The sequence below is a fragment of the Clytia hemisphaerica genome, unplaced genomic scaffold (assembly GCF_902728285.1).
Source record: "Clytia hemisphaerica strain Z4C2 unplaced genomic scaffold, Clytia hemisphaerica genome assembly, whole genome shotgun sequence".
Lineage (NCBI taxonomy): Eukaryota > Metazoa > Cnidaria > Hydrozoa > Leptothecata > Clytiidae > Clytia > Clytia hemisphaerica.
The window spans coordinates 165,613-193,550 of NW_027103793.1; the positions used below are offsets into that span (position 1 = coordinate 165,613).

At 34.3% G+C, this 27,938-nt stretch overlaps 1 protein-coding gene across 1 annotated transcript; it reads left to right on the forward strand.

Moving 5' to 3' along the window:
- Positions 1-27,788, forward strand: LOC136806261 (protein strawberry notch homolog 1-like). The gene is made up of 32 exons (XM_067062816.1): positions 1-1,052; positions 6,837-6,879; positions 7,047-7,183; positions 7,783-7,949; positions 8,111-8,195; positions 8,421-8,508; positions 8,837-9,137; positions 9,326-9,431; positions 9,621-9,660; positions 9,776-9,889; positions 10,129-10,230; positions 10,406-10,486; positions 10,646-10,743; positions 10,869-10,975; positions 11,128-11,196; positions 12,200-12,364; positions 12,515-12,706; positions 13,048-13,289; positions 14,299-14,430; positions 14,600-14,665; positions 14,878-14,947; positions 15,149-15,261; positions 15,453-15,524; positions 15,773-15,881; positions 16,041-16,115; positions 16,388-16,534; positions 16,976-17,070; positions 17,218-17,310; positions 17,699-17,836; positions 25,453-25,529; positions 26,649-26,842; positions 26,976-27,788. Exons 1-32 carry the CDS (start codon positions 127-129, stop codon positions 27,050-27,052), a joined length of 4,521 nt encoding a protein of 1,506 aa, XP_066918917.1. The 5' UTR covers positions 1-126; the 3' UTR covers positions 27,053-27,788.
- The last annotated feature ends 150 nt before the right edge of the window (positions 27,789-27,938 follow it).

The following is a 27,938-nucleotide window of genomic DNA, read 5'->3' on the forward strand; positions in this document are numbered from 1 at the left end:
ATTACAAAATGAAATACAACGTGAGTGAGCCACCGAAAGTAGGAAAGCAAAATTGCTTTCAAATCAAATTTATTTGGCAGTGTTTTGATTACGGTTGAGGTTATAATTTTTAGATGTATAGTTACTATGGACGATATTCTATCAGCTGCACTTGGTCAAAGTGGTTTAAACCTTTCTTTTTTGGAGGATCAAGATGTTGAAAGTGCCCCAAGTGCAAGATCTGTGGAACCTGCAACAAACAATGAAACTATTTCCGTTGACATACCTACTGGTAGCTTAGAGACGAATGATTTTTTGAAAGATGATACTGAAGATGTAACTGAACTTCTTAATCTTCTTCAAGATCCCGGGCCAGCAAATAATAGTGCATCTTCTTCGACAGATTCTGGGAAACTTGCTGATAATAGTAAAAAGCAGGAAGATGTTCTTGATTTTTTGCTAAAATTTCAGTCGGATGATGAGGATTCAAGACCCAGCTCTCCAGCTCCTGTTCCCTCACCTCTTAGTATATTAACATCATCATTTTCTGAACACAATAATGCAAAGAAATCTCCTGCCGGAGGAAAGATAACTTCAACTTTAGAAAGCAGAAAGTTAATCAGTATAACTTCAAAATTTCCTAAAATAAACTCAACTCAACCAGTTATAAGTATTAAAAATGCAAATGGAACAAAGACGAAACTCTCAAGCATTAATGTTGTTCGGAAACTCGTAAAAAGTAATGCTAATTCAGTGACTCTGGCAAACCCCACACCAGCTAAACAAATAGTTGTCAAAACAACCTCAATTGGAGGAACAACAAAAGGAAAAACTTGCTCTTCTATTATTAAGAATCTACCAGAAAAGAGTATCCAAGGAACACTAATCAATACAGGTTTAAAAGCTAAAGTAACAACCAGCAAAGTCCTAAGTGAAGACGAAAAAAAGAAATTATCAATACAGCATGTTCTTGCTTCTCCTAATTTGACTTACCGTGAGAAGCAATTCTTGATGAAGAAAGCTCTATCAGCAAATATCAAACCATCTCATCCAACTTTGTCCAGCACAGTTAAGTAAGAAACTCATGATTTCTGTCAGTTCCAGACCCAATGGTCATTTGGGAGAATGTGACGGTCTTTTGATTAAGGGGCATTGGGCCGATAAGCTTCAGACTCCCTCCCCTCCCTTGCTCTTATCGGCTTATCGGCCAAAATTTTTCAAATCCAACTTTTACATCTTCAAAAACACAATTTCCTCCAATCTGCCATCGCTTTCCCACCCGTCATCGTTGAATTTTTGTCTATTTGTGCACCAGCATTGAGTTTGTTCATACCCGCATTGATATTGTTAGTCAAAACGAAAGTTAAAATGACGGGATGAAGTCGCAACATTTTGAAGGAAAAGGCAGCTCGCTGGCCAATGAAAAAAGAGTTTTTTATCAAAGCTATTTTGAAAAAAGAAATTGGCTGAAAGGATTTTTGTCTCAATACTTGTTTTTTTATCAGTATGTAGTTGGACCCCTCACCCCCTTATCGGCCCAATGCCGATAAAAAATTCAAAAGTTTTTTGTCAAAGATCCCTAAGTATACTCCAGCATGAATTTTGTCAATGATAATGTCATATAATTGATTTGTCTTTTACGCCTTTTTAACCTAGGGATAAGATAATTAAATCCTGTTTATCACCATGAAATCTTCAACACTCATACCCTAGTAGATTTGAAGCCTGCATGTGAAATTTGAGGTTTATAGCTCAGATATTTCTTAAAATATGACAGTTTGAAGAAAAAGTACAGTTTTCATAAATGAACAAACCCTTCCTTTTCTGACGTCAAAAAAGAAAATACAATTCTTGTAATTCAAACGTATTGTGGGAGATTTCTAATGTTACACGAGTAAATTCAAAGTTTTGCTATAAATTTGAGCGTTTGATTCGAACTCTACTTTTGAAAAATTGGTAGATTGATTTCTCGCCTGTACGTTTATTCAGCCTGTACGTTTATTAATTCAAATTTTATTTACCCCCTGTACGTTTATGATTGGAGCATAATAATGTGTTTATAGAGTCCCCAGGGGTGCCCTGAAAGGTTTTACAATGACAGAGAGCTACTGTAAGCCTATATATTTAAGTTAGTACAGGAAAAATCAAGATTTTTGGCTAAAAAGATCAAATTTTGTACTCTACCAGAAGTGGGTGGAAACACGTTAACAGCGATCTTTACTGATTATTTACTCTTGGGTGGCTAATAAACGTACATGTATGTTTATTTTTTTGTGTCAAATTTCCCACCTGTACGCACCTTATTAGGACCTGTACGTTTATTTATTTTGATGAATTTTCCTGCCTGTACGTTTATTTCCTCCTGTACGTTTATTTATTTTGACCCAATATCGCCCCATTCATACTGGAAAAAATTTGTTATTTTTTGTTCAAGTAAGACGTGTAGAACAGCTGTTAACTACATTCAAACGTATTGTGGGAGATTTCTAATGTTACACGAGTAAATTCAAAGTTTTGCTATAAATTTGAGCGTTTGATTCGAACTCTACTTTTGAAAAATTGGTAGATTGATTTCTCGCCTGTACGTTTATTCAGCCTTTACGTTTATTAATTCAAATTTTATTTACCCCCTGTACGTTTATTTTGGTCTGTACATTTATTAGGCACCCTAGAGTACTGATCTGGAAAGAGGCGGGTGTTCAAAGCCAATTTTTGGCTTCACATGCCTTTTGTTAGCAAACCTAGACTCCAGATAAAAATTCCTTTATTTAATCTTGGACAACGCAATCAATTGGTTTTTAAGAGAGGATTGGCATGACATCGTGAAAGAATAAATCTCGATGCATTGCAGATGTTACAAGAGGCTACATGTGAGAAAAACCATTATAAAGACCAAGTATTCTTTAGCTTTTTGATTTGATGTTATGGTTCACTTTCATTCATTTTCATTCATTTCCCATTCAACTGAAAGACTTGAACTTCTCCATTTTTGACGTCAAAATAAAAATCCCTGTTCACTTGTCAAACTGGTACTTTTTCTTCAAACTTCTGATTCTTAATAAATATACAAGCTATAACATTCAAATCTCACACAAAAACTTTTTTATTTACGAAGGAAAAAGCCTGTGAAACTTCAAAGCAATACTAATAGGATGAATGAAAATAAAGTTACGTCAAAAAATCTAAGGGTGCGGTTTTTTTTAATCACCCTGATATCATGGGGTAATTTGTTACCGTAGAGTCGTCTAATGTTGACATGCATCTTGTTATTTCGACATAGCTGTAGGCTGGTCTTCGAAATAAAAAATCTAACATAAACAAATACATACCAAAGTTATCAATCAATCACTAAATTGTACTCTCCCTATCACGTCACAGATTGTTGATATGAAAGAAATGTGAAGTGGGTTTTTTTCGAAAGGAAAACTTTAACAATTTAGTCACTAAAAAACTAATTAGCATGCTTTCAACGAAGATAGCCAAATCAAAACAACGTTATCCACGCGAGGAATTTTTTAGTAGACCTTTTTATTTACCATAAACCGAAAATAATGAAAAGAACCCGGTTTCCTTTTGAACTTAATGTGACCACCATACTGGCCATCACGGCATGCAGTCTCTTAGCCCCTAGAGTGTGTGTTTTTTATAAATAAGGAAGGGGAAACCAGGTTAAGCGCGTGAATTATTTTTTAATCACGTGACTTGAAGCATAATAAAGTTGTAAAATTTTAATGATGGACACAAGAAAGTTACGAGAAAGTTTGCATGCGTTTCATGTGTTGCGTAAAAATTGCTTATAATTTGGCTGTTTTTTGATTGAAAGGATTGCAATGTTTACTGAACTTCCTGGAACTTCTAGTTTGATGGATGAACTTGTTTGATAAGAATGATACCAAGAATTTCATTCAAGGTTTGTTTTGATTATTTTACAGATCCGGTGTCAACTTTAAAGGAGGGGTGTCAATATTGGATGAATCTACAGTATTTAATAGACTGCCACATCATCCTAACGACTATGAATTGGGCCTATTGTAAAATAGACTAAAACAGACAAGAAATGCATATTTGCTGTCAACAGGTTTAACTTGGAATGATTGGTCAAAACATGGGATTGTTGATATTATCTGGACTGTATTTTCACTTACTTTTAAATCACTTTGACAACAAATTTGTTTTGATACTCATAGCTTCAGCCTCCCCCTTTACTTTGGGGGGGGGGGGCTAAGAAATATTTTGGCATTCAAAAACCTGGGGGCTAAAATTACCAAAATATTTGGGGGACCTAGATTAATGGAGGGGGCCTAGATGATCTGACTGAGACTCTGGGGCCGGTTGTTCAGCTACTTAAGGCGTACAAACTTTCGCGAGCAGAAACTTTCGCGAGGACGAAAGATCGCGAAATTCAAGACATTTACTTTCGCGAACTTAACGGAAAAATATTTTTCGCGGGCATAAACTTTCGCGAATTAAGACGTAAAATTGAGAATTTTCACGTGAAAAAATGGCTTAGAGGGACAAATACTTCTCGTATTGGATTGAAACATTTGTCCTTTGACTTATTAGTCTTTTAGCAGGCTAAAAGGTGCCATAAAAGTTACATTTTATTCAAAGTTTGAAGTTCTACAGATTTTCTATTTTGTCAAGAATTTTTCGCGACCATAAACTTTCGCGAATGGCCCTTCCTAGAATTTTTAAAGACATTTACTTTTGCGAAAAGGGCCAAAATTCGCGAAAATCGCGAAAGTTTGTACGCCTAAAGTAATTTCAAAAGATCTATCTTACTATTAATAAATCAAATATAAAAAAATATATAATAATAACAATATTGCTTTACAGGTTTGCAGGCCACCGTGAAGACACAATGGGCTTCTATAAACTATTTGTACTTTTTACAATGATCTTTTTTAAATAAAAAAAATTTTTTTTTCGCGGGCTCCCCCAGACTTTCCATTTTGTGTTGTCTCCTTGATTTTAGCATTCATTTTTTCAGCTTCCTTACACCATTCTTTGATTATTTTTCTTTCATTTTTGGTCAAATCCTCTGTCACTCAGTAAGGAAAGCCTTTTTCTTTTGTTATTGCTTGCAACACTGTGCTCTTTTCCTCTTCGTTCATAAAAGTGACTTTGATCGGTCGGTATTTCGTTTTATCTTCTCTTTCTTTCGCAAATTTCCCGATCCGCTGCGTCTCGGTAATCTTTATATTCCTCAATGGAGCCGCTGACCGATAATTTTGTCATGGATAAATTCTTCATCCTCGATTTTTGTTTCTGCTTCAGATTCATCTGTCGATTCATCAATCCCATGAAAAATAGGTTGCGTGCTGTCGATTGAATCAGCTGCTCATCCTGCTTTTCTTTTCGAATCGCATCTCCAATGTTTTTCTCGATGTGTTTGGATGTGATTTTAGCGTAGCTCATTGGTGGTCTTTCCTCTTCTTTCTTTTCAATGATGCTTTCAATCTTCTTTTCAAGCGTGGTTATTCTGGTGTTGATAGTTTCTTTCATTTCGTTGACCATAACATTGACGTCTTGTGGAGTGCTTTCAAATGGTTTATTTCTTCGTCCTGCCTTTTCGTTATATTCTCACTCACAGAGGCTTTGATTTCGTTTTTGAATCCTTCAATTTTTTATGTTTCATTTGAATTATACCTTTCCATTACCTATATGCAAAGAAGGGTGTCAAAATTAGAAGATGGATGTTGGCATTAGACCTAGTTACGGTAGTTAAGGTTTTTTGAATAATTCTTTAAAAGCATTCGCGGCAAACAGAAAAGCACTCTTTGCGTACGGTTAACCCGTTCGTCACGCATGGAAAAGCGTTTGTGTGTCCGAATCGAACGGTTTCTGACCCAGTAGTGCAGGCTTTGATTTCGTTTTTGAATCCTTCAATTTTTTTATGTTTCATTTGAATTATACCTTTCCATTACCTATATGCAAAGAAGGGTGTCAAAATTAGAAGATGGATGTTGGCATTAGACTGAGTTACGGTAGCCTATCCAAGGCTGCACCAGTATAGGTGGGTGATGCAAAGATTTGACCTCTCACAGTGAGAGGGAGATCCAAGACAGCCATTACACTTTTCTAATAAAAATTCCAACCTATACCGGGTGCGCCACAAAAAAGTTTCTCTCTTTAAAACTAATTTTCTAGAAATCTAAAAATTTTTGAAGAACCATTCCTATTTCATTGGAAAGAAGAAAAATAAATTTAAATTTTGATGGGTCATTTATTAAATTCGATTCATTAGATCAAAAGTTATGCTCAATTGAATAGAAAATTTACCTTCAGAAAGTGCTCAAAAACGTTAAAAATCGACCTATCAAATTAAACAGAAGCATGATTACATGATACATCAGTATTTTCGTTTCAGTCATTAAAAATGATAATTAGCTGTCTAAATGACCTTTTGTTATGTAAAGGAAGGTTGAATTTCAATACAAGGAGGAACATTTGCTCAAAAAGGCCAAAAAATCTGGCAAAATTCATAAAAATCCATCAAATATGGCTTTCGAGATATATCCGGCCTTACATAGACTTTATCCAATCTAAAACCAAAAATCGGAGGAAAATTTCGGTAAAAGTAAATTAAAGTGATTTCGATGACGATTTTAAACCCTTTCGGCCTTTCAGTTTCAAAATTTATGTGTTTTAAATTTTTTATTCAATTGAGGATAACATTTTGATCTAATGAATCAAATTTAATAAATGACCCATCAAAATCTAAGTTTATCTTTCTTCTTTCCAATGAAATAGAAATTTTTCTTTTAAAATTTTTGGATTTCTAGAAAATTAGTTTTAAAGAGAGAAACTTTTTTGTGGCGCACCCTGTATTAAAATATTATTTCTTCTTTTCATAGAGAGCTGTCCACTTTAAACAAACGAAGCCTTTCTCCAAATATTGTAAGTTAATTTTTTTATTAAAAAGTTTACAACTTCTTTGCAAACAAAACATATGACTGAAATTCAAATAATAGAGTACAGATATCACTCACAGGTAAATCAAAATATGAGAAGAAGCACTGCATTTTCTTTGAAACATATATTTGTTTGAAAAATTCTTTAAACAGATTTCATCAAGCAATGATTACGAAGATGATGATGACGATCCAGACCAGCAGTTGATTCATACAGATACATTTGCAGATTACATGCCTTTGAAAGTTCATGTTGGCTACACACATCCCGATCCTGTTGTTGAAACTAGGTATGTATTCTCAACTCCAGTTGAGCTAGAATCTGACAATGTATGTATGTACAAAAATGGTCGGATTTGGCTGAATTTTAGCACATTGTTCCTGGGGATATTTTTTTCATTTTTTGAAAATTTCCATTTTTAAGGGCGTGGCCATGAGCATTTAGCACCAAAACAAGGCTAAAAACTTTGGGGAAGGCTGGAGACTTAATAAAAAATGATTGGATTTGATCAGAATTATAATTTTGCACACTTGATCCTTTGACAAAGGGTTTTTTTATATTTTCAAAATATTTTAAAACTTTTGAAGGTGTGGTCATAATTTTTAGCCTCACAACTTTGGGGCAGGCTAGAAACTTCAAAAATGGTCTGATTTGGTTGAAATTGGTTACAATTTTACAATTGGGCCGACAAATTATTTAAAAACACTGAAGTTGAGCCCAGTGAGGTTAGCTGTACGACAGTAATTATATTGATTTGACAGTCTTCTCTAGCTTTGTTAAACTTATTTACAATACATATCCTTTAGTCTCTTCTCTGTTATTTAGATACTACTGTAGAGCCCTTCTCACTGATCAAAATTGAATATAATATTATTTTATTGACTTTAGCTCCATGGCAAGTGTTGCTCCCCCTGATGTGTGGTACAGCCTGATGTTACCAACAGATATAATTGATGAAAGAAAACTTTCTGCGCTTCAACTTGAGTCTATTGTCTACTCATCTCAGCAACATGAGAAACTTTTCCCTGATGGAAAAAGAGCTGGGTTTTTGATTGGTAAGACTTCTTATTTCTCTATCTTTTTCTAATTAAAGTATGCAGATTCAAATGACTCGAAGCCACTTTTACCTTAAAACTTTCTCTGTGATAAGGCAAAGGCGTGAATACTAACAACATCTCTACCTATCTTCTTTTTATTTGAAACATTTTTTGTGTAGGTGATGGTGCTGGTGTGGGAAAAGGAAGAACAGTTGCAGGAATTATCTATGAAAATTATCTCAGAGGAAGAAAACGCTCAATATGGTAAGGTTGCCTGTTTCTATTTTTATTTTGCCCATTCGTACAGCTATACAGTAGACACTTTCTATGAGCACCCTGTCAGCACCTTGGACTGACTATCCAATTATCTAAGGAAGATAGTTTATCTCCTTTACCATTTTCTATTTTCTTACCAGCAACTTACCATGATACAAATTTTCTATTAATTGCCCAATGTTGTTTTAATGTATATAATTTTGGACAACTTAGGTTGAGTGTGTCAAACGATTTGAGATTTGATGCAATTAGAGATTTACAAGATGTTGGATGTCACGCCAAAGTTGTTGCTCTTAATAAAGTAAGGCATAATTCATTTTTTATATCTTGGATAAATTTCTAGTTGTAATCTATGTAAGTGTTTCTAATCTAAGTAAATGTTTAAAACTAAATTCACTTTTAGGTTAAAAATTTATTTTGTTTTAAGCATGTCTACATACTGGCTCTTAGTTAGCAGCAGTCCTGAAAATAATGACTAGGGTTGAAAATAAAAGGCACTTGGAAATTAATGGGATTAAGGTAAAAGGTATCAAGAAACTTGTTTTTAAAGATAATTATTATATTATGATTGTTTTTCATAAAGGGAGTTTTCAATAAAAGTTTCTTTTATTTGTAATTTTGTTTTTCAGTTCAAGTACGATGAGAAAATCACCTCTAAAACAAATGGAAAATTCAAGAAAGGCTGTATATTCTCCACTTACTCAGCCTTAATTGGTGAAACCACAGTGAAAGCAAGATTCAAATCAAGACTTGAACAGCTATTGCACTGGTGTGGAGAAGACTTTGATGGTGTAATCATTCTTGATGAATGCCACAAAGCAAAGAATTTGATGCCTGTAGGCTCATCCAAGCCAACAAAAACAGGAATAACAGTCTTGAAATTACAAGATAAACTCCCCAAAGCTAGAGTTGTCTATTGTTCTGCTACAGGTAAATAAATTTTCTCAGAATCAGCCATTGGCTATTGATTTATCAATGAAACAAACATAATCAAATATAAAACCCAGTCTCTACTTTTGGAGATTTTCTAAGAAACTTTGTCTGAACTCGGTCTGTATTAGGTTGAGTTATCTTTGAGCTTTCTTTCACCCTACTCAATTTTGCACTTTTTCTTACAGGTGCTTCTGAGCCAAAGAATATGGCCTACATGAATCGACTGGGTTTATGGGGCCCTGGAACAGCTTTCAGAGATTTCAGTGAATTCCTACTATCTGTAGAAAAAAGGTTCAAAATTGTTCATTTTTATTTATTTTCCTCCAAATTCTAACCTTATCCTCATTCCTGGTTTATTCAGTCATTCTTTTGCAGTAAAAAGTATTGTCAATAATAAAAAAACGGTGTCATCAGAACAAATTGCTTCAAGTTTTAAGATTTATTTAGTGTATCTATAAGTACTTCATTTTGTGTTTTCAGAGGTGTTGGAGCTATGGAAATGGTTGCCATGGATATGAAGGTTTGTTTATCTCCAATAAGACTTGTTGAAACTAAGATTTGTTTGCGTTAAAGTCTTTTAGTCACTGTGGTATGGTTTGAATTATTTTCTTGAAACGTTTTTGTTTTTTTTTCAGTTGCGTGGAATGTATATAGCAAGACAGCTGAGCTTTACAGGAGTGACTTTTGATGTCAAAGAAGTAAAATTATGTGCTTCTTTTATTGAAATGTATGACGCAGCTGTAAAACTGGTATGTAATGATAAGGACTCATAATTTAATGCGTTTGAATTGAAAAGGCTGACAGTGCCAGAATACAGAGCTTTAAAGTTGGATGTTTTTGTTTACCAAGCAAGGATTATTGTCCTGCAAGTTAAACTCAAAAGTTGATTTCAAGTTTTGCAGTTTTAATAAACAAAGGCCATTATCAAAGAAGTACTGGGGTACTACAATTTACTTTGTTGTTTTATTGATGTTCTAAATCTTTTTAGTGGCTGGATGCAAGAGGGAAGTTTGAGAAAGCTTCAGATCTCGTTGGCTTGGATGGGAAAGGCAAAAAGACAATGTGGGGTCAGTTTTGGTCTGCACATCAGGTCAGTCTTATCAGATTTCATCCTACCATTAAAACATGAACAATATTATCAAAATATTTTCCTCTAAATTATTGTTTTCTATTTTGTCTAAACTGTCTCTGAATGCTACAATTTTAACAAGAACCCCCACACAACAATTAATCTAAATCTTGAAATCAATGATTTTCCTTTTCAGAGATTCTTCAAGTATTTATGCATTGCTGCTAAGGTGAAAACTGCTGTGGATATTGCAAAACATTCATTACAAACTGGAAAGGTATATTTTCTTTGTTATTGTGCCAGGGATCAAATTAACGATTTGAAATTGAGTCCGACTTTTTGACGAAAAAAGTAGTGAAAGCTGTCGTCTGCCGCCTTTGGCTTTCACAATGCGTTTTTATCAATATATACAATGCATTTTCTACTTTAAATTTAGTGTGTAATTTTTGGTTTGCAATCAACTGGTGAAGCAAGAACACTTGATCAATTGGACGAATTGGGAGGAGAGCTTAATGACTTCATATCAACCACAAAGTAAGGGAAAATATTTACACCGGACTTGACTATCAAAGCATCAGTTTTAAAGTGTTTTCAGAAAATAATGTTTTGTTCTCCGCAAAATTTTCTATTGACACCTTGATATTTATCTATTCTTTTAGGGGTGTTTTCAGCACACTAGTTGACAAACATTTTCCAACCACTAACAACCCCAACCATTTTGCTACTCAGCAGGTCATAAATGATGAAGAACGTAAAAGAAAAAGAGGTTAGAATAGAATACATTGATAGGATATTTCTATGGATACAAATTTGAATTAAGAAATCAATTTGTACATTGTGTCTTGTTCCATAAATGAATATTGTCTGTAATATTATTTTATAAGATTTTGAAACATGATTATCAAACTTCATTTTCAGAATGGAGGAAGAAAACAAAACGAAGCAAAAAGAAGAAAGGAAACGACGGTGTCGAATTCATGAGCTCAGGTACCATTACATCTAAAATCATTTAAAAAGATTTAAAGACGTTAATAAGATTTGATTTCATTTATTCTCTATTAGTGTAGAAGTAAAACAAATATTATTGATACAGACCAAATTCTAGAAGGCAATACACCGTCTGCTAGAGGATGTTGAGGTGAAAAGTGCTCATTTTCCAAGAGTACTGTAACAAATACCCTATCCAAACTTCCAAACATTTCAGGGTTCCAGACAATAACTTGAGAAGTGAATACTTTTGGGGTTCGCTTTATACTTTTTACTATTTTTTCCTAGATTCTTTTCTTGATTTTTCAAACTCTTTAATTAATTTAATTACATAATATATTTTGTCTTTTTCTGCTTTTAATTTATTTCCATCCTATTCCAATCCTTGACTCGTTTGAAACGTCCTTGGTCCTTGCTCCACCCATTGAGATCTCCATCTTGCAGTTTCCCTTCTGATTGTGATCTGCCTTTCCTCGATTTTCTTCGGTATTTTTAATTTTTTGAGATTTGTTAATTCATCACTTTTCTAAACGTGTTGGCTACGATTTGGTCACGTTTTCGCTACGATTTCTTGATGATGAAGTACTTGCGGCAGGTGTTTTCCAAAGTGTGAATATCAGTCGAAGTCCAAAACGTTTTCTCTACTTTTTTTGCAGGGAAAGTATTTGTTATTGTTGCAGATACGTTGCTCAAAACGTTTCAACTACGATTCTGTAGGGGAAATTCCTTTTGATGACTCAATTCTATTTTTGACTTTACTTGGAATTTGAAACGTTTTGATTACGTTGTGGAAGGAAGATTTTTTTCTTTAATTTTCTGAAGGAAGACTATCTGTTTTCTGTATATAGCCCAATACTAATAAGAATACCATAATTCAAGAAGGCAGCTTCTGATTACTGCTTATAAAAAATAGTCTGATATATTATTAGGCCTAGAAAGGTTTTAATGTTTAAACACAGAAAATAAAAAATAAAAGTCATTTTGTACATCTTCCCCATTGTAGATGACGATTCAACGGATTCTGATGAAGGTTCACAAACAAGCACAGAGGATAACAGTGAAAAAGAGGACCGTTTTACGACAACTGATAAAGACAGTGAAAATGAAGATAGTGACCAGGAGGAACGAAATCCTTTTGCTGACTCATCAGAAGATTCAGATGATGAAGGTACATTTTTCTACTTAATTTAACTAGAAATTTCAGAAAGCGTAAGGCTGCTTCATAATGAAAAAAGATGCCAATATCATTAGGTTTTACTAGGCTTGTCTTTAGAGTAACCACTCATGGTGAAATCTTAACCTTATTTTTACTTCTCAGAATCATGGCTTAAAGCAGCATCAGAAAAGAAGCCAAAGAAAAGCAATAACATCAACAAACTGAAACTCACTCGAATAGGAACTCCAGATGACCCTAGTGCGAATGCCCTAGCAGCAGCAGGTTTAAATCTTGGACGACAATACTCATGGGCTAACGCAACACCCACTCCACCCTCCTCTTCTCAACCTGGAGGTAAATTAAATTTAACAAGCCTATATAAACATGATTTTCACGTCTCTGTGAATTTGATTAAGTTAAAGACAGTTCTGTAAAAGAAGTAATGAAAAAGTCAAGTTTTGCCTGTTTTGGTTAAGCTTTTTGGTTAGTACTGCTATATGCTGACTTGAAACCGTTAAAACTGTGTATATGGCTTGCCCTCTTCGTGTGCCAAAAGGAATTCCGTGTAAGTTGACTGTTAACTAAAGCCAAATTTTAATACTATAGAATATTTAACATAATTTCAAATCTTGCTTTAATAAAGTGTTGTTTTTATTACTTTTAAAACACTTTTGTAATTCCTTCTTCTCTCACAGTATCTACCGAACATATGAAAGGAAACCGTCAAAACAAAGTTAGTGCACCGCAGGATCTCTCTCAACGAATGATCAGCATGGGAAATCTGCGAAGGTCACAGTCAACTATGAGTGCAGTAGAAAAATGTCGAAATATGAAAGATAGTTTAATTGACCAATTGGAGGTTCTATCACCTTATCTTCCCCCAAACACCCTTGATGAATTAATTGATGAGCTCGGTGGACCAGAAAATGTTGCAGAGGTTTGTTTCGTTTTCTTACTTATTTTTATCACTGCACTTTATGCAGCTTTGAGCAAGCTCTTATCTATCAAACTCTAGCAAATTAAAGCAAAACCTCACGAGGTACCCATGGGTTGGTCTAAAAAGCAGGGTAGCCAATTGGGCTAGGTTATGAGGTACCTCTTTTTGCCTAAACTTTTGAAATCTGAAACCTGTTTTCATGTGGAAATAACTATTACAACATCTTGTTAATGATGCCACGTAATAAAATTTAAGATTCCTTTCGAACTTCAGCCATAATAGCCTTTTTTCTAAAGGTACTGAACTTTGTTACTTCTCAAGAGACCTGGCGCCATTTTGTCTTCCTTCTTGGCTACGTTTGAAAATTTACAGACCCGAATAAAAAATATATACAAAAACAGTTTTTAATATTTTAGATTTAGATTTTATTTATGTTTTTAATTGTTATTTCCGTGAAGCTGCAATTCGATTATAATAGCTTTGGAATGACTTTTGGGCAAAATGATCTCTAATCTTGTCATATATTAACAATCCTTTGTTATTGAATCTATTGTTTAATTTAAATCATGTTTAGATGTTTCAACAATTAATTCCTTTCAAAATTTTTATATATGGCAGCTTATAATAGGTACAAAAAGTCTTTTGAAATAGCTCTATTATAATGAAGCTCTATTTCTTACTCCTCGTGCATTAACACGTGGTAATTTATATCTTTGTTTATCTTTGGAATCATACATGATCAATCTAAGTATCAGTCAGATTCATGCTCCCTGGTCAGTAAAATGTGGTTCTATGCATTCATTTTCGGTATTTCTATTCTGGTCTGTAAAATATTTAGGTACCCCACAACCTAGCCCAATTGGCTACCCCAATTGGCTACCCTGCTTTTTAGACCAACCCGGTACCCATCTATTTGCTTTCGATAAACCTGTACAAACTCTTTTCCTTAAGCTGCCTTAAGGTTGAAACTTTGAACATTTCAAATTAATGAAACTCTTACTTGTTTCAGATGACAGGTAGAAAGGGTCGAGTGGTGGCAAAAACAGATGGATCTTATGCATACGAAGCAAGAACGAAAGATGATGTTCCCTTAGAAGTCCTAAATGTTGCCGAAAAGAAAAGGTTCATGAACGCTGAAAAGGTATAACGATCAATCAGTTGGCCGAATTTCGAAATATAAAATAACTGAACTGTGTTAAGTTCTAACACTTAAGACAATATCACAGTCTTTCAAATTTTTAGAATAAAAAATGCATCAGAAAAAAATATACCCAAGAAAATGTAAATTATTTTAATATTTTTCATTTCAGCTTGTGGCAGTCATATCTGAGGCAGCAAGTTCTGGTATTTCATTACAAGCTGACAGAAGAGAAAAGGTTTTAAAGCTTTTAATTGAATTTTTAGACACCTTAGATACTTTAATTGCAATTGTTCTTCAAGTTGGAGTGCAATCCTCTCTTTAGACTCATATTACCAGTCAATATATTTTTTAGAATCTCTAAAAAGACTTATTTACAATACTATTTATTTCAGAGAATCTAATGTTTCTTGTTTGCTATGTCTAAAAATGCTCGTTGACTTGATTTAGAATCAACGTCGGCGTGTTCATATCACACTTGAGCTACCGTGGAGTGCTGATAAAGCCATCCAACAGTTTGGTAAGCTTCACTTTTTGGCTGACCAAAACGAAGGAGACAACCTGTCTCATCATTTTCATTTCAATTTCAGTTGTACTCAATACTGCTACTTTTTATGCACATGACGTTTTATAATCTGGATAAACGCAAACTTTGCTTCTGATCAGTTTGTTCTGATGATATGAAAATGCAAATTGACATAATATTCCGTATCACTATTAGGTCGAAGTCATCGTTCAAATCAAGTATCAGCTCCGGAATACTTGTTTCTTATATCTGAGCTAGCTGGAGAGCAAAGGTTCGCTTCTATCGTTGCAAAACGTCTTGAAAGTTTGGTAAGCTATAACCCATTCATTGTTTGCATTGTTTAATATTTTTATGATCTTTTCTGAAAATATTTTTCTTGCATCTTTGACTTAGTCTTTTCCGTTAACTTTAACTAAATTTAATTACTTACAATTACGAATAGTTTACAAGTATAGGAAGTTTCAGATGAATGGACTGTAATTTTTTCTTCTTTCGTTAGGGTGCATTGACACACGGTGACAGGAGAGCAACAGAAACAAGAGACTTGAGTAGATATAACTTCGATACAAAGGTAAATTTTGTATTAAATACAAAACTGATTTGCACTAAATGATTTATCATTGTACCATCATTCTTATTAAATTAATTGTACGTTTTTAACTTCCTTCTTGAGGAAAAGACACTCAAGTAAAATTATAACGTCTGATCTTCTAACTGACCTGGTTAAGAAAATACGTATAATTTCTAAAATCATGGAAAGACTGCCTCTTATTTTTACAGCTACTAGTGACAATAAAATGGTAACATCTTATTTTACAGTATGGCAGACAAGCGCTTGATGTTGTACTGAAGTCTGTGATTGGACATGAAAAACCCATTGTTCCACTTCCAACAATCAAAAACTCTAAAACTGGAAATTTCTTGGACGGTTTGTTAATATTTAGATATTTTTTTTTTCAAAATTTCTCTCTCATCCACACTTAGCTTTGTACACAATCTTCATCTGTCCTTTATTAGGCATATTTTAGCAATTTAGTTTTTTAAGCCTATAAGGTCTCGATTTCTACAATGTTACTTCTATATTCAGATGTGAAGAGTTGCCTTATCGGGATCGGACTCGTCAGCCAAGATAGCAACGGAATCCATACAATCGCTGATAAAGGTGACAATTCAATTCCCTACACGAAAAGTTTAAATTCTTTCTTAAAGTAGCCTAGTTTGTAAACAAAACGTTTTTGGGATTCTATGAGGGATAAGAAAAACGAGGTAAAGTGGCCAAATTTACCACGACAACGGATTTCAAAAATTCAAGGCTTTGCCCAGTCATCGTTTTTGTAAAAGTGATCAGATTTCTACACAACCAAACTTTTATCCCTACATTATTTGAAATGATAAATTTTAATCGATGTATCATTTGTTATACCTTCTCTCTAGATTATACGAATATCTCACGATTTTTGAATCGCATCTTGGGGATGACGGTCGAATTACAGAATGGCTTATTCCAATATTTCACCGAAACTCTATCTACTATTGTCAAAGAAGCTAAACGAAGTGGTCGCTTCGATGAAGGAATCTTAGGTTTGTCTTTAGACTAACCATATAAACCATTACTTAAATTTAATACTAGCTAAATAAGACCTTTTCATTTCACAAACATCACTTGCCTCGGATTCAAGCAATTACCAGGGTGATTATGATTTTTGTTATGAATAAGAAGTAGTTTGAATAAATTCCGCTGGGAGTTAATCACCAATAATTTCAAAACGAAACAAGTGATGCTCGTAACGTAATTTATGAAAAGGTCTATTCTTTCCAAAGGAAAAATATTTTTTAATCAAGAATTTTCTATATTTTTTTTGCGAAATGCTCTGGAACGTTTGATTTAACTTGAATAACCTCTTTCGTAACCTTCCCGTACTGAGCAAGATCTTAAGTATATTGATAATCGTAGATCTTACTTTTACCAGATCCAATGCCATCCATTTTAGCTTTATTGGTTGAATATTCTTCCTATTTTAGATCTTGGTGCACAAGGTGAATGTGTAAGCGAAACGAACTCGCAAGTGTTCACTGTACCATCATCTAGTGGTCAAGTTACTGCTGAACTACATACCGTATGTTTGTTTATTTTTGGATTTCAAATGCGCATACACCCCCAATTAAAAAAAAATATCCATTTGGACTTTTTTATTTGGACAGGGTCACGGCTTTCCTTGGTTACAGGTTCCTCCGTTACGGGACCGACTATTTTCTTTTTATAGGTAAGCATAGAACGTGGATTATCTTTCGACAAAGCAAAACAAATGATAGCATTTTCCAAAGATGAAAACGAAGGATTTTATATTTCAAACCAAGTAAGTTCCTTTTGATTTTCACTCCTATAAATCTTTCTTACTTAATTCATTTCATATTCAAATTGAACCCTGTAAATCTTCTGTTGCTAAGTTAAGTGAAACACATTTTTTCAAGTGAGAATGTAATATCAGTGATAGTCTATCGCTATGATTCTCTAACACCCTGCCTGAAATCGTTTGGAGTTTGAACAAAGCCTAGTGCAGTGGAAGTTCTGTGATCGAACGTTGTTTCAAGACGGTAAAAATATTATTAAGGTGATTTGAACGGCCGCTTGGAGAGACAGCTCGTTTTATTTTCTCTTTTTGACCTGTTTTCTTTTTTGTCGCTTTTCCTTTTTTTATGACGCGTTTCTTTTCGGAATTATTACTTTGTTTCTTTTATTTGCAGCTTCGAAATGGGAAGAACACGACAGTACTTGTACTAAAGAATAGTTCACGTAGTGGCTGGTACAGTATTTATCGACCAAACATCGGGCTCATTCCCAAGCCAGAACCGTTATCTGAAATCCACAAGAAATATAAAAAGGTATGCAAAAGCCTATAAAGATAGTCCAATAGATACTTTCAAAGTCTGAAGTATTATGGAAGTGAAATATTTGCTTGTGGTTGTGCAATGATGAGTCAAACTTGTGGGAATCTCTCTGCAAATTGATGATGATAATATTTTACAAGTTACTGATGCACAAAGTCAAAGTTTAAAGCTGAAAATCTCTTTGATAGAAAGAAAAAGTTTATGTCTTGATTTGCAATGATGAGTCAAACTTGTGGGAATCTCTCTGCAAATTGATGATGATAATATTTTACAAGTTACTGATGCACAAAGTCAAATTTTAAAGCTGAAATCTCTTTCATAGAAAGAAAAAGTTATTCTCTTGATTTGCAATGATGAGTCAAACGTGTGGGAATCTCTCTGCAAATTGATGATGATAATATTTTACAAGTTACTGATGCACAAAGTCAAATTTTAAAGATGAAAATCTCTTTGATAGAAAGAAAAAGTTTTTGTCTTGATGTGCAATGATGAGTCAAACTTGTGGGAATCTCTCTGCAAATTGATGATGATAATATTTTACAAGTTACAGATGCACAAAGTCAAATTTTAAAGCTGAAAATCTCTTCGATAGAAAGAAAAAGTTTTTGTCTTGATGTGCAATGATGAGTCAAACTTGTGGGAATCTCTCTGCAAATTGATGATGATAATATTTTACAAGTTACTGATGCACAAAGTCAAAGTTTAAAGCTGAAAATCTCTTTGATAGAAAGAAAAAGTTTTTGTCTTGATTTGCAATGATGAGTCAAACTTGTGGGAATCTCTCTGCAAATTGATGATGATAATATTTTACAAGTTACTGATGCACAAAGTCAAATTTTAAAGATGAAAATCTCTTTGATAGAAAGAAAAAGTTTTCATCTTGATGTGCAATGATGAGTCAAACTTGTGGGAATCTCTCTGCAAATTGATGATGATAATATTTTACAAGTTACAGATGCACAAAGTCAAATTTTAAAGCTGAAAATCTCTTCGATAGAAAGAAAAAGTTTTTGTCTTGATGTGCAATGATGAGTCAAACTTGTGATAATCTCTCTGCAAATTGATGATGATAATATTTTACAAGTTACTGATGCACAAAGTCAAAGTTTAAAGCTGAAAATCTCTTCGATAGAAAGAAAAAGTTTTTGTCTTGTTGTGCAATGATGAGTCAAACTTGTGGGAATCTCTCTGCAAATTGATGATGATAATATTTTACAAGTTACAGATGCACAAAGTCAAATTTTAAAGCTGAAAATCTCTTCGATAGAAAGAAAAAGTTTTTGTCTTGATGTGCGATGATGAGTCAAACTTGTGGGAATCTCTCTGCAAATTGATGATGATAATATTTTACAAGTTACTGATGCACAAAGTCAAAGTTTAAAGCTGAAAATCTCTTTGATAGAAAGAAAAAGTTTTTGTCTTGATTTGCAATGATGAGTCAAACGTGTGGGAATCTCTCTGCAAATTGATGATGATAATATTTTACAAGTTACTGATGCACAAAGTCAAAGTTTAAAGCTGAAAATCTCTTTGATAGAAAGAAAAAATTTATGTCTTGATGTGCAATGATGAGTCAAACTTGTGGGAATCTCTCTGCAAATTGATGATGATAATATTTTACAAGTTACTGATGCACAAAGTCAAATTTTAAAGCTGAAAATCTCTTCGATAGAAAGAAAAAGTTTTTGTCTTGATGTTCAATGATGAGTCAAACTTGTGGGAATATCTCTGCAACACAATGATGATGATTTTTTACAAGTTACTGATGCACAAAGTCAAATTTTAAAGCTGAAAATCTCTTCGATAGAAAGAAAAACTTTTTGTCTTGATGTGCAATGATGAGTCAAACTTTTGGGAATATCTCTGCAACACAATGATGATGATTTTTTACAAGTAACTAATGCAAACGCACGACCCCTTATAACTAGGATATGTTTCTTATGATTGGTCAGTCTTATTTAAATAGGAGATTGAGTTTAATAAAAAACAGTGCCTATCTGAAAGAATCCAGGTAGGTCTTGAAAGCTTTGTTTTGCACAAAAACAAACGAATAAAATGTCGTTTAATGCATAATGATGAGTCAAACTTGTGGGAATCTCTCTGTAAACTCGATGATGATATTTCTTTACAAGTTACTGATGCAAACGCTAGGTTTCTCCTTAGAAGAATTTCCATGGGGTTTAGAGTTATTTAGAAACTTGCAGGGGGTAAAAGACTCGTCTATCCTCAGTTCAAAGTATAAAGAGGAATGTTTCCAAGGGCATATTTTCAAAATTTTGCAACTTTCCAGTGGTATCCTCTTATTTTCAAGAAATATTTTGGCTTGAAAAGGTTCGTCCACCCCCTGAACATATTTAAAATGGACAAGTCCATTAAGGTATGACTTCCGGAATAAATTTATTGAAGTACTTTTTGGACCTACCCCGGTGGAGGTCCTATAACTTAACCGTTGTTCGTTCGTTCGTTCGTTCGTTCGTTCGTTCGTTCGTTCGTTCGTTCGTTCGTTCGTTCGTTCGTTCGTTCGTTCGTTCGTTCGTTCGTTCGTTCGTTCGTTCGTTAGTTACTAGCTTTTCTCAATATTGGGTAATTAGTTTTTTCTGATTTTTTGCACAAATAAACCCCCGAATGTGACGGAGCCCGATTTTTGGGCAAATTTGGGCCAAAAAACGGCTAAAAAACGGTTTTTTTGGACATTGAAAAATTGGATCATTAATTTTTTCTGATTTTTTGCATGAAAGTTAGGGTACCATCATAGGTAAAAGATGGCTGAAGCAGATTTTTGCAAAAAACATTTGTTGGCTCAAAAAACGCATGTTTATCTATAATAATCACTATTAAAAAGCATTCATCAATGTTCTTAGTCAAATTACTCAATTTTTTTATGAGGTAGATAGGGGCATAGGTTTACTACTCTCTCCTAAGGCAGCGAACAACCTAATTTCACTTTCAAAAGTATCAAGCCGTATTATTGTCGCCGAATTTAATAGCAATCCGAAAACAACATTCATTTCTTGCTATAGCCCCACCAATAACGTTTCTGATTAATCTGAAGTTGATGAATTCTACTCTTCTCTTTCTAGGGCTGTCCTTAACACCCCTGCCCACAACTTCTTGGTGATATCTGGTGATTTTAATGCTCAGCTTGGCCTAGACAACGTTAACTTCTCTTTCCACCCATTAACTAATCGGAACGGTAACAAACTCTTTGACTTCATGCAACGGTTTCAATTACTAGCAACAAATACAATGTTTATGAAAAAGGCTTCCAAACTCTGGTCATTCCAACACCCTTCAGGAAGCCTCTCTCAGTTAGATTATGTGATTGTAAGAAACAAATGGAGGAACAGTGTTCGCAATGCTCAGTCCTATTCTTCTTTTTCTTCTGTTGGTTCTGACCACAGAATTGTTTCCTGTCGCATTTCTCTTAGCCTTAGATCATCTAAAAAGTCTAAACCTGACCCAATGAAATCCATCGATTGGCAACAGGTTTATTGTAACCACGACCTCCGAACTACTTACACTATTGAAGTGAAAAATAGATTTGATACATTGGCTCAAGCAGACGACGACATTGAGAAAAAGTTACCAAAAATCTGATTAAAGCTAATAAAGAAGTTAGTCTTGCTCTTCTACCAAAGAAACAAAAAGTCAAAAAAGAAATATCTCTTTGAAAACAACCTTGTTTCTGATGCACGGAATGCACTTGTAGAGGCCAAACTAAAACATCAGCGACGCCCTACAAGAAGAACATCAAAAATCCTCTCTGATGCTCAAAAAGCTCTGGATGATGCCTACCTTAACGCTGAATCGATGTTTATTCAGGGTAAGATAAACTCAATTTCCAATCTTCATGTTAGCCATCAGCAATCGGCCGCTTGGAAAACGATCAATGATCTAACAGGTCGAAAAGACCACCCTTCTATTCAGCTCAAAGGTGGCTCACCAGATAAAAGAAGAGAAAACTGGCTCAACCACTTTAAGACTTTACTTGGAAACCAACCTATTTTAAATACTAATGCTCTCCCTTTAACTCAAATTTTTGATGAGCTTGACATATCAACTTCTCCTTTTACAATTGCTGAACTTTCAAATTGCGTTAAACTTTTTTCAAATAATAAATCTTCAGGCCTTGATGATATTCCAACTCTGCTTTGGAAAGATCCCGTCTTTATGGAAATGCTTCTCGATTTTTTGTAATCACACATTTGAGTTTCTAACTCCCCCTTCTGCTTGGTTAACTGGCGGTATCATTCCTGTTCCAAAAAAGGGTGATTTGACCTTAGCATCCAACTACAGAGGCATCACTCTTATATGCCTATCGCCGCCAAAATCTTCAACAAACTTCTTTTACAACGTATCGTTCCAGTTCTTGATCCTTTCTAAGAAAAAAACCAAAATGGTTTTCGGAAGGGAAGAAGTACTCTTACACAGATTTTAGCCATCAGGCGTATTTTGGAAGAAATGCGAAAACTTAACAAAGATGCTTTTATTTGCTTTGTTGACTTTAAAAAAGCCTTTGATTCCATATCTCGTGTAAAAATGTTTGAAATTCTCAAATTGTACGGCATTCCAGAGAAACTCATTTCAGCCATCAGGGCACTCTACGTGTCCACCAAAGCAAAGGTCATTACAGCTGACGGAGACACTGATATTTTTGACATTCATGCTGGAGTTCTACAAGGTGACACCTTAGCTCCCTTCTTTTTATCATTGTTTTAGATTATGTTTTAAGAATTTCTGTTGACTTATCTAATGACAAGGGAATCAAAATTAAAGTTCCCTGCGCAAGCGTAACCGCGGCCTTTTTTTCTGACCGATCTGACTTTGCTGACGATCTTGCCTTAGTTTCTGAGAGTATTTCAAAATCTTGAAAGTCTTCTTCACTCACTTGAAACTTCGGCCAGTCAAGTCGGTCTTTATTGCAATGCTGGAAAAACTGAATTTATCAGCTCCTCTGGGATTGTTCTCCCTTTAACTTCCAAGAATGGTGTCAATCAAACTTGTGAAGGATTTTAAATATCTTGGCTCTCATATTAACAGCTCTGAAAACGATTTTAAAATTAGGAAAGGTCTAGCTTGGAAAGCTTGTAATAAGTTAAACAAGATATGGCACTCTAATTTGTCTAACGCTCTTAAACTTCAAACTTTTAGAAGTCTTGTCGAGCCCATTCTTCTATATGGCTCGGAGACTTGGACCATGACAAAAACCATGCTGAAGAGCCTTGATGGCTGCTATACAAATCTTTTGAAAAGAGTCCAGAATCTTGATTGGCGCAACCACCCAACCCTTCAAGAGATATATCATGGACTCCCAAGAATTTCCTCTGTCCTGACTAGCAGGATGCTCTCTTTATCAGGTCACTGTTTCCGTGCGAAAAACGAAATGGTGTCTGAGATCTTACTTTGGTGTCCTGCGGGCACTAGGCGCTCGAGAAAGCGCACTTTTCTTGATACTTTGAAACGAGAAACAGGGCTAGAGATTGAGGAACTGGGCACTGCAATGGCTGATCGAGAGCTGTGGAGGGATGGTTATTGTTTGTTTCCGACCTAGGTCCATTCGGACCTAGGTCGAAGGATGATGATGATGATGATGAGGTAGATGTTTTTTTTGCTCACGAGGGCTTACTTTTAAAGAATATGTGTGTTTAGTCACATGAAATTTTGGTTGCTTGGCTGGCGTGTTTTTATAGAAAAACTGGCCGTATTCGATATTTTTTTAAGCACATCATCAATAACTTAGGTATTAGCTTTTCTCGAGATTGGCTCTTTCATTCTTTATGATTTTTTGCATAAAGATGCATAACTATAAACCCTCGAATGTGACGGAGCCTGATTTTTGGGAAAAAAACTTTGGGGTACGTTTTAGCTAAAAACAGCAAAAAAAGGGTATTTTGGACTGAACATAGTGTCCTTCAGGGTCTCTTCCCCCCCCATGCCTAGAATGAAAATTTTCCATTCCCCCCCCTCATTTTTCCCCACCCTGCCTCCAAAAATTTTCTGTTCTGTCCCCCCCCCCCTCAAGCATAAAATTAAAAAGCTGTAATTTGATGAACTTAACGCTTATTGTTTTCCCTAAGGTAGTTCTAATTCAAGAATATATGGAAAGGATGGTTGTTTCTAAACCATAATATTAATAAAACTAAGCATTATGCTATATCATCTCATAAAACCAGATGTTTTTCAATTTTGAATTGATTTTGGTGAGTTCCCCCCCATGCCTAGAATGAAAATTTTCCATTCCCCCCTCCCTCGTTTCCCCCCCCCCTGGCTTCAAAAAAAATTCTTTCCCCCCTATACGTCTTTTTGACCTCAAAACCCATTCCCCCCTGAATCCAGGGGGGGGAGGACACTATGCTGAAATATTGGATTATTGTTTTTTCTTTTCTGACTTTTTGCATGAAAGTAGGTAAAAGATGGCTGAAGCAGATTTTGGTAAAAAAATAATTTTTCAGCTAAAAAAGTATAAGAACCACTATTAATAATAATTATAATAATTAGTTTGGCATGTAAGAGGAAGCCCTAGAACAAACCTTCGCCTAGTTCGAAAATCTAGGACAAAGACCAAAACAACGTCTTCTCTTCTGTCCATATCTTCTGACGACTGGACGACAGATGAAGAATTAGACAATTTATAAATCTAAAATTATTTCGTAGAGGTCGATAGACCTGTGAAATATAATTCTATGAATAATAACAAGCATACATCAATGTTCTTAAAATTACTGAATTTTTTGATGAGATATGTTTTTTGCTCACGAAGTCTTGAATATCGTCGCAGTAAAATAAGAGTGCTTTATGTCCAAAATCACTGTTTTGCAGAAATCGAGTTTAAAGTTTTCATTATTTGCTTGAGCCTAATGACGAAGACTTATTGTTTTCACTAATTCTGCCTTTTTGGTAGTTGTGTATCACATTTTTTGAAAAAAAAAATCAATGAGTGCGCCATTGAGTGTACCATAATGGCGCGCATTCGTCAACAGAAATGGACATAAGGCATTTTTCTTCTATAAATTTCACTGGAAAATGGACTTAAGTATAAATTGCTTAATAAAAGTGATGAAAACAATCCCACAATTTCAATTAAGAAACTGATAAACAAAAAGCAGGTAGGTATAATAAGTTTCTAGTCGTTTTATATCAAGAATCTATTCTTAATCTATCAATTCATAACATTTAAATTAGCTTAAGTCCACTTTATTCTAGCACATGTAAAAGTAAAAAGCCTTATGTCCAAATTTGGACAGCTTTCTCCCAAATGAGATAAAATCCAAGAAATCTAAAGTCACCATTCAAAAGAGCACAGCCTTGTGTCCCAAAAAATGTAAGTAAAAAAATTTTTTTTCAAAAAATGGACATAAGGCACTCTTATTCTACTGCGACGATATGAAAGAATATTTCAAGAGCATGAAATTTTGGTTTCTAAACGTTTTTTTTATAAGAAACAAACGACTAATTTTAATAGATCGTCACTATTTGTGTTCTGAATGATTGTTTAATGGTCACGCTCACGTAGATATCAATCACATATGTGTTAAATGCATAACCAGGTAGGTCCATTAAAGTATCACTTGTTAATTATGATATTATCATATATTCTCCATTCGATTCAGGGCACACCAGTGGACGCAGAACCTCTTTGGATGGATCAATATGAATACTCTGAAAATAATTGCACTCATGCCTACTGGTAAGTACTGTAGAGCTATGTACTCTCTAAAATAGCCGGGGGGGGGGCTGGAATAAAAATGTCCTGGGTGGAAATTTTTTTTTAACCCTATTGGCCCCAAGCTTTTTTGACTTTGGTATCCCCAGGGGGGGGTAGAATCTACCACCCTCGATTATTTTTGATCTAGAAGAGCTATGGTCATGAAATTTGGTACAGATGTTCTCCATCATAAAACAAATTTCCAGGAAGAAAAAAAAAATTAATGACGTCATTCAAAAGCCGATGACGTCATCACAAAATTTCCACCTGTCGGAAAAAAGCCCAAATATATGGTTTACTAAACTGTCTATTACAATCGAACCAATAAAGATATTTAGATTCTGTTTAAAGATTCAAAAAGATAAAAGGTTGTTCTTTAACATAATTGCCGGTTTTGAAATTTCCATGAAGACTTTTTCTTAAAATCTATGCTGAAGATGAGTAAAATTTTCAAAATTTGATGACGTCATAAATGATGACGTCATCATTTTCAATTTTTTTTTTTCAATTTTTCAAATTTATATTGTCAATGCCTATCACTTGTCAAAATTTGAAAATGATTGAATAAATTGTTCAGAAGTTATCAGCACTTTTAAATTTGGAGTTTTAAGCGGTTTTAGCTGGGTTTTATGTCATGTTTCACAATAAAGTCATAAAACCTGATTTGAACAACCTATGACCCTAAAATTTTGCACAAGTACTCTTAATAAGATTTCGTTAAAAGTCAGAAAGTTTCAAGTCGTTTGAAAAATTTTTCTCAGAGATATTCATAAAAGAACTCCAGCGTGGTAGATTCTACCCCCCCCCCCCTGGGGCTAATAGGGTTTAAAGGAGGCTAAAACAGCAGAATTCGGACAAAAGAGGGAACGGGGGGGGGGCTAGAATAAGAATGTCCTGGGTGAAAATTTATTATTTATTAATTTATTTAGCGGGGGGACGGCTATTAGGTATCCGAGAGTAACTTTTTGGCTCTGTTAACCTTTTTTTGGGAATAACAGGATGGTCATTGATGTATACATCCTAGGCTGTCATATAATTGAGCTTCAAACCTTTTCTTTTTAATTTTTCTTTCATTTAAGTTTCATTTGTTTTGCTTTGCAGGCGTGGTTACTGCAAAAGGAAAATAGTTGGTCTCCAATGCGAAGTTGGCACTCGTAAGAGAACTTGTCACATTTTGTGTGGTTCAGTACTTAGCGTGTGGACTAAAATTGAGACGCTGTTGTCTGCGCAGCCTGGACCCTACTCTAAAATGCAGATCATTCGTGCAAAGCTGGATAGTGGAGCGAAACTTGTGGGTGAGTAGTGTTTTAGTCCAAGAAGAATTTCATTCTTTGTTCACAATATTGGGGGACAATATTGTAGAACAAAATGAGTTGACACTCGAAACTCCCATTTTTTATACTTAACCTTTTGATACCTGCGTTTTAGGTTTGATTATCCCTGGCAATTGCATAGAATCCTTGGTAAGGATATTCTCCGTTACAGACCATATACCTCCTACTTGATCAACGTCAAATCACAGCAAACTTTTTTATAAGAAATTTTATCAAAAATCCAAAGTTTATAATAATGTTTAAAAGGTACAGAATTTTATATTGATAGAGATTAAGTATTTGATGCTTTTCATTTTGTTGATGTGGTGTTTTCTTTGGTTTTTATGACTTGCTTATTATGAAAGGTCCAATACAAAAGACATAATTAAAAGACGAAAATAAGACACAAATTTTGTCTTGCAATTGTTCCTAAATAAAAGACTTTTTACATTTTTTTTCGGAAATCTCCTTTCTTATCACCTCGTGTTCTGCTGGATTAGAAACACTGCTCTAAAAATGTATTCCAACCTTCACAAGTCATAATCTGTTTATTTTTAAGGTGTTGTGTTGTTAAATACTTGTGTTTATTACACTTATTGCTTTTAAAAGATTTTTTAAGAAACTATTTTTGGCCAAGCTCTACTATATATCATTATATTTCACATCGAGGCTCATATGAAGTAAGGTCCTGATCATACCCAATTTTCGAAATAGAGATCTTTTCATATTGAAATTAGCCTAGTATCGAATATGAAAGATATAGCACGTTCTGAGTAGAGCTAGGCCCCTGAGATTTCTGTTTACGATATATTGTCTTATGATACAGAAACAGGTTTAGAAGGACTCAGTTGTACATTTATATATTTTTGTCATTTACAAGCTACCATTACAGTATTTCATTTAAAAAGAGATCAAAACATAACAGTAATATCATGAAATTGTTTCTATTTATTTTCACCCATACTTTGAACAATACACGTCAAAACATGTGCTTACTTGAAAAAGTTAACGTGATTTTATTCCCATGTTACTTGCTTTACAACTTACAGCTGATAACTTTATTAGTGTCAATAAATTC

Excerpts from the sequence above, each read along its gene's own strand:
- LOC136806261 (XM_067062816.1), top strand. The coding sequence starts at position 127 with ATGGACGATATTCTATCAGCTGCACTTGGTCAAAGTGGTTTAAACCTT. Across the intron at positions 11,197-12,199 it reads TGTCGAATTCATGAGCTCAG|ATGACGATTCAACGGATTCT; the intron begins GTACCATTACAT and ends TCCCCATTGTAG. Across the intron at positions 17,837-25,452 it reads TCCACAAGAAATATAAAAAG|GGCACACCAGTGGACGCAGA; the intron begins GTATGCAAAAGC and ends CATTCGATTCAG.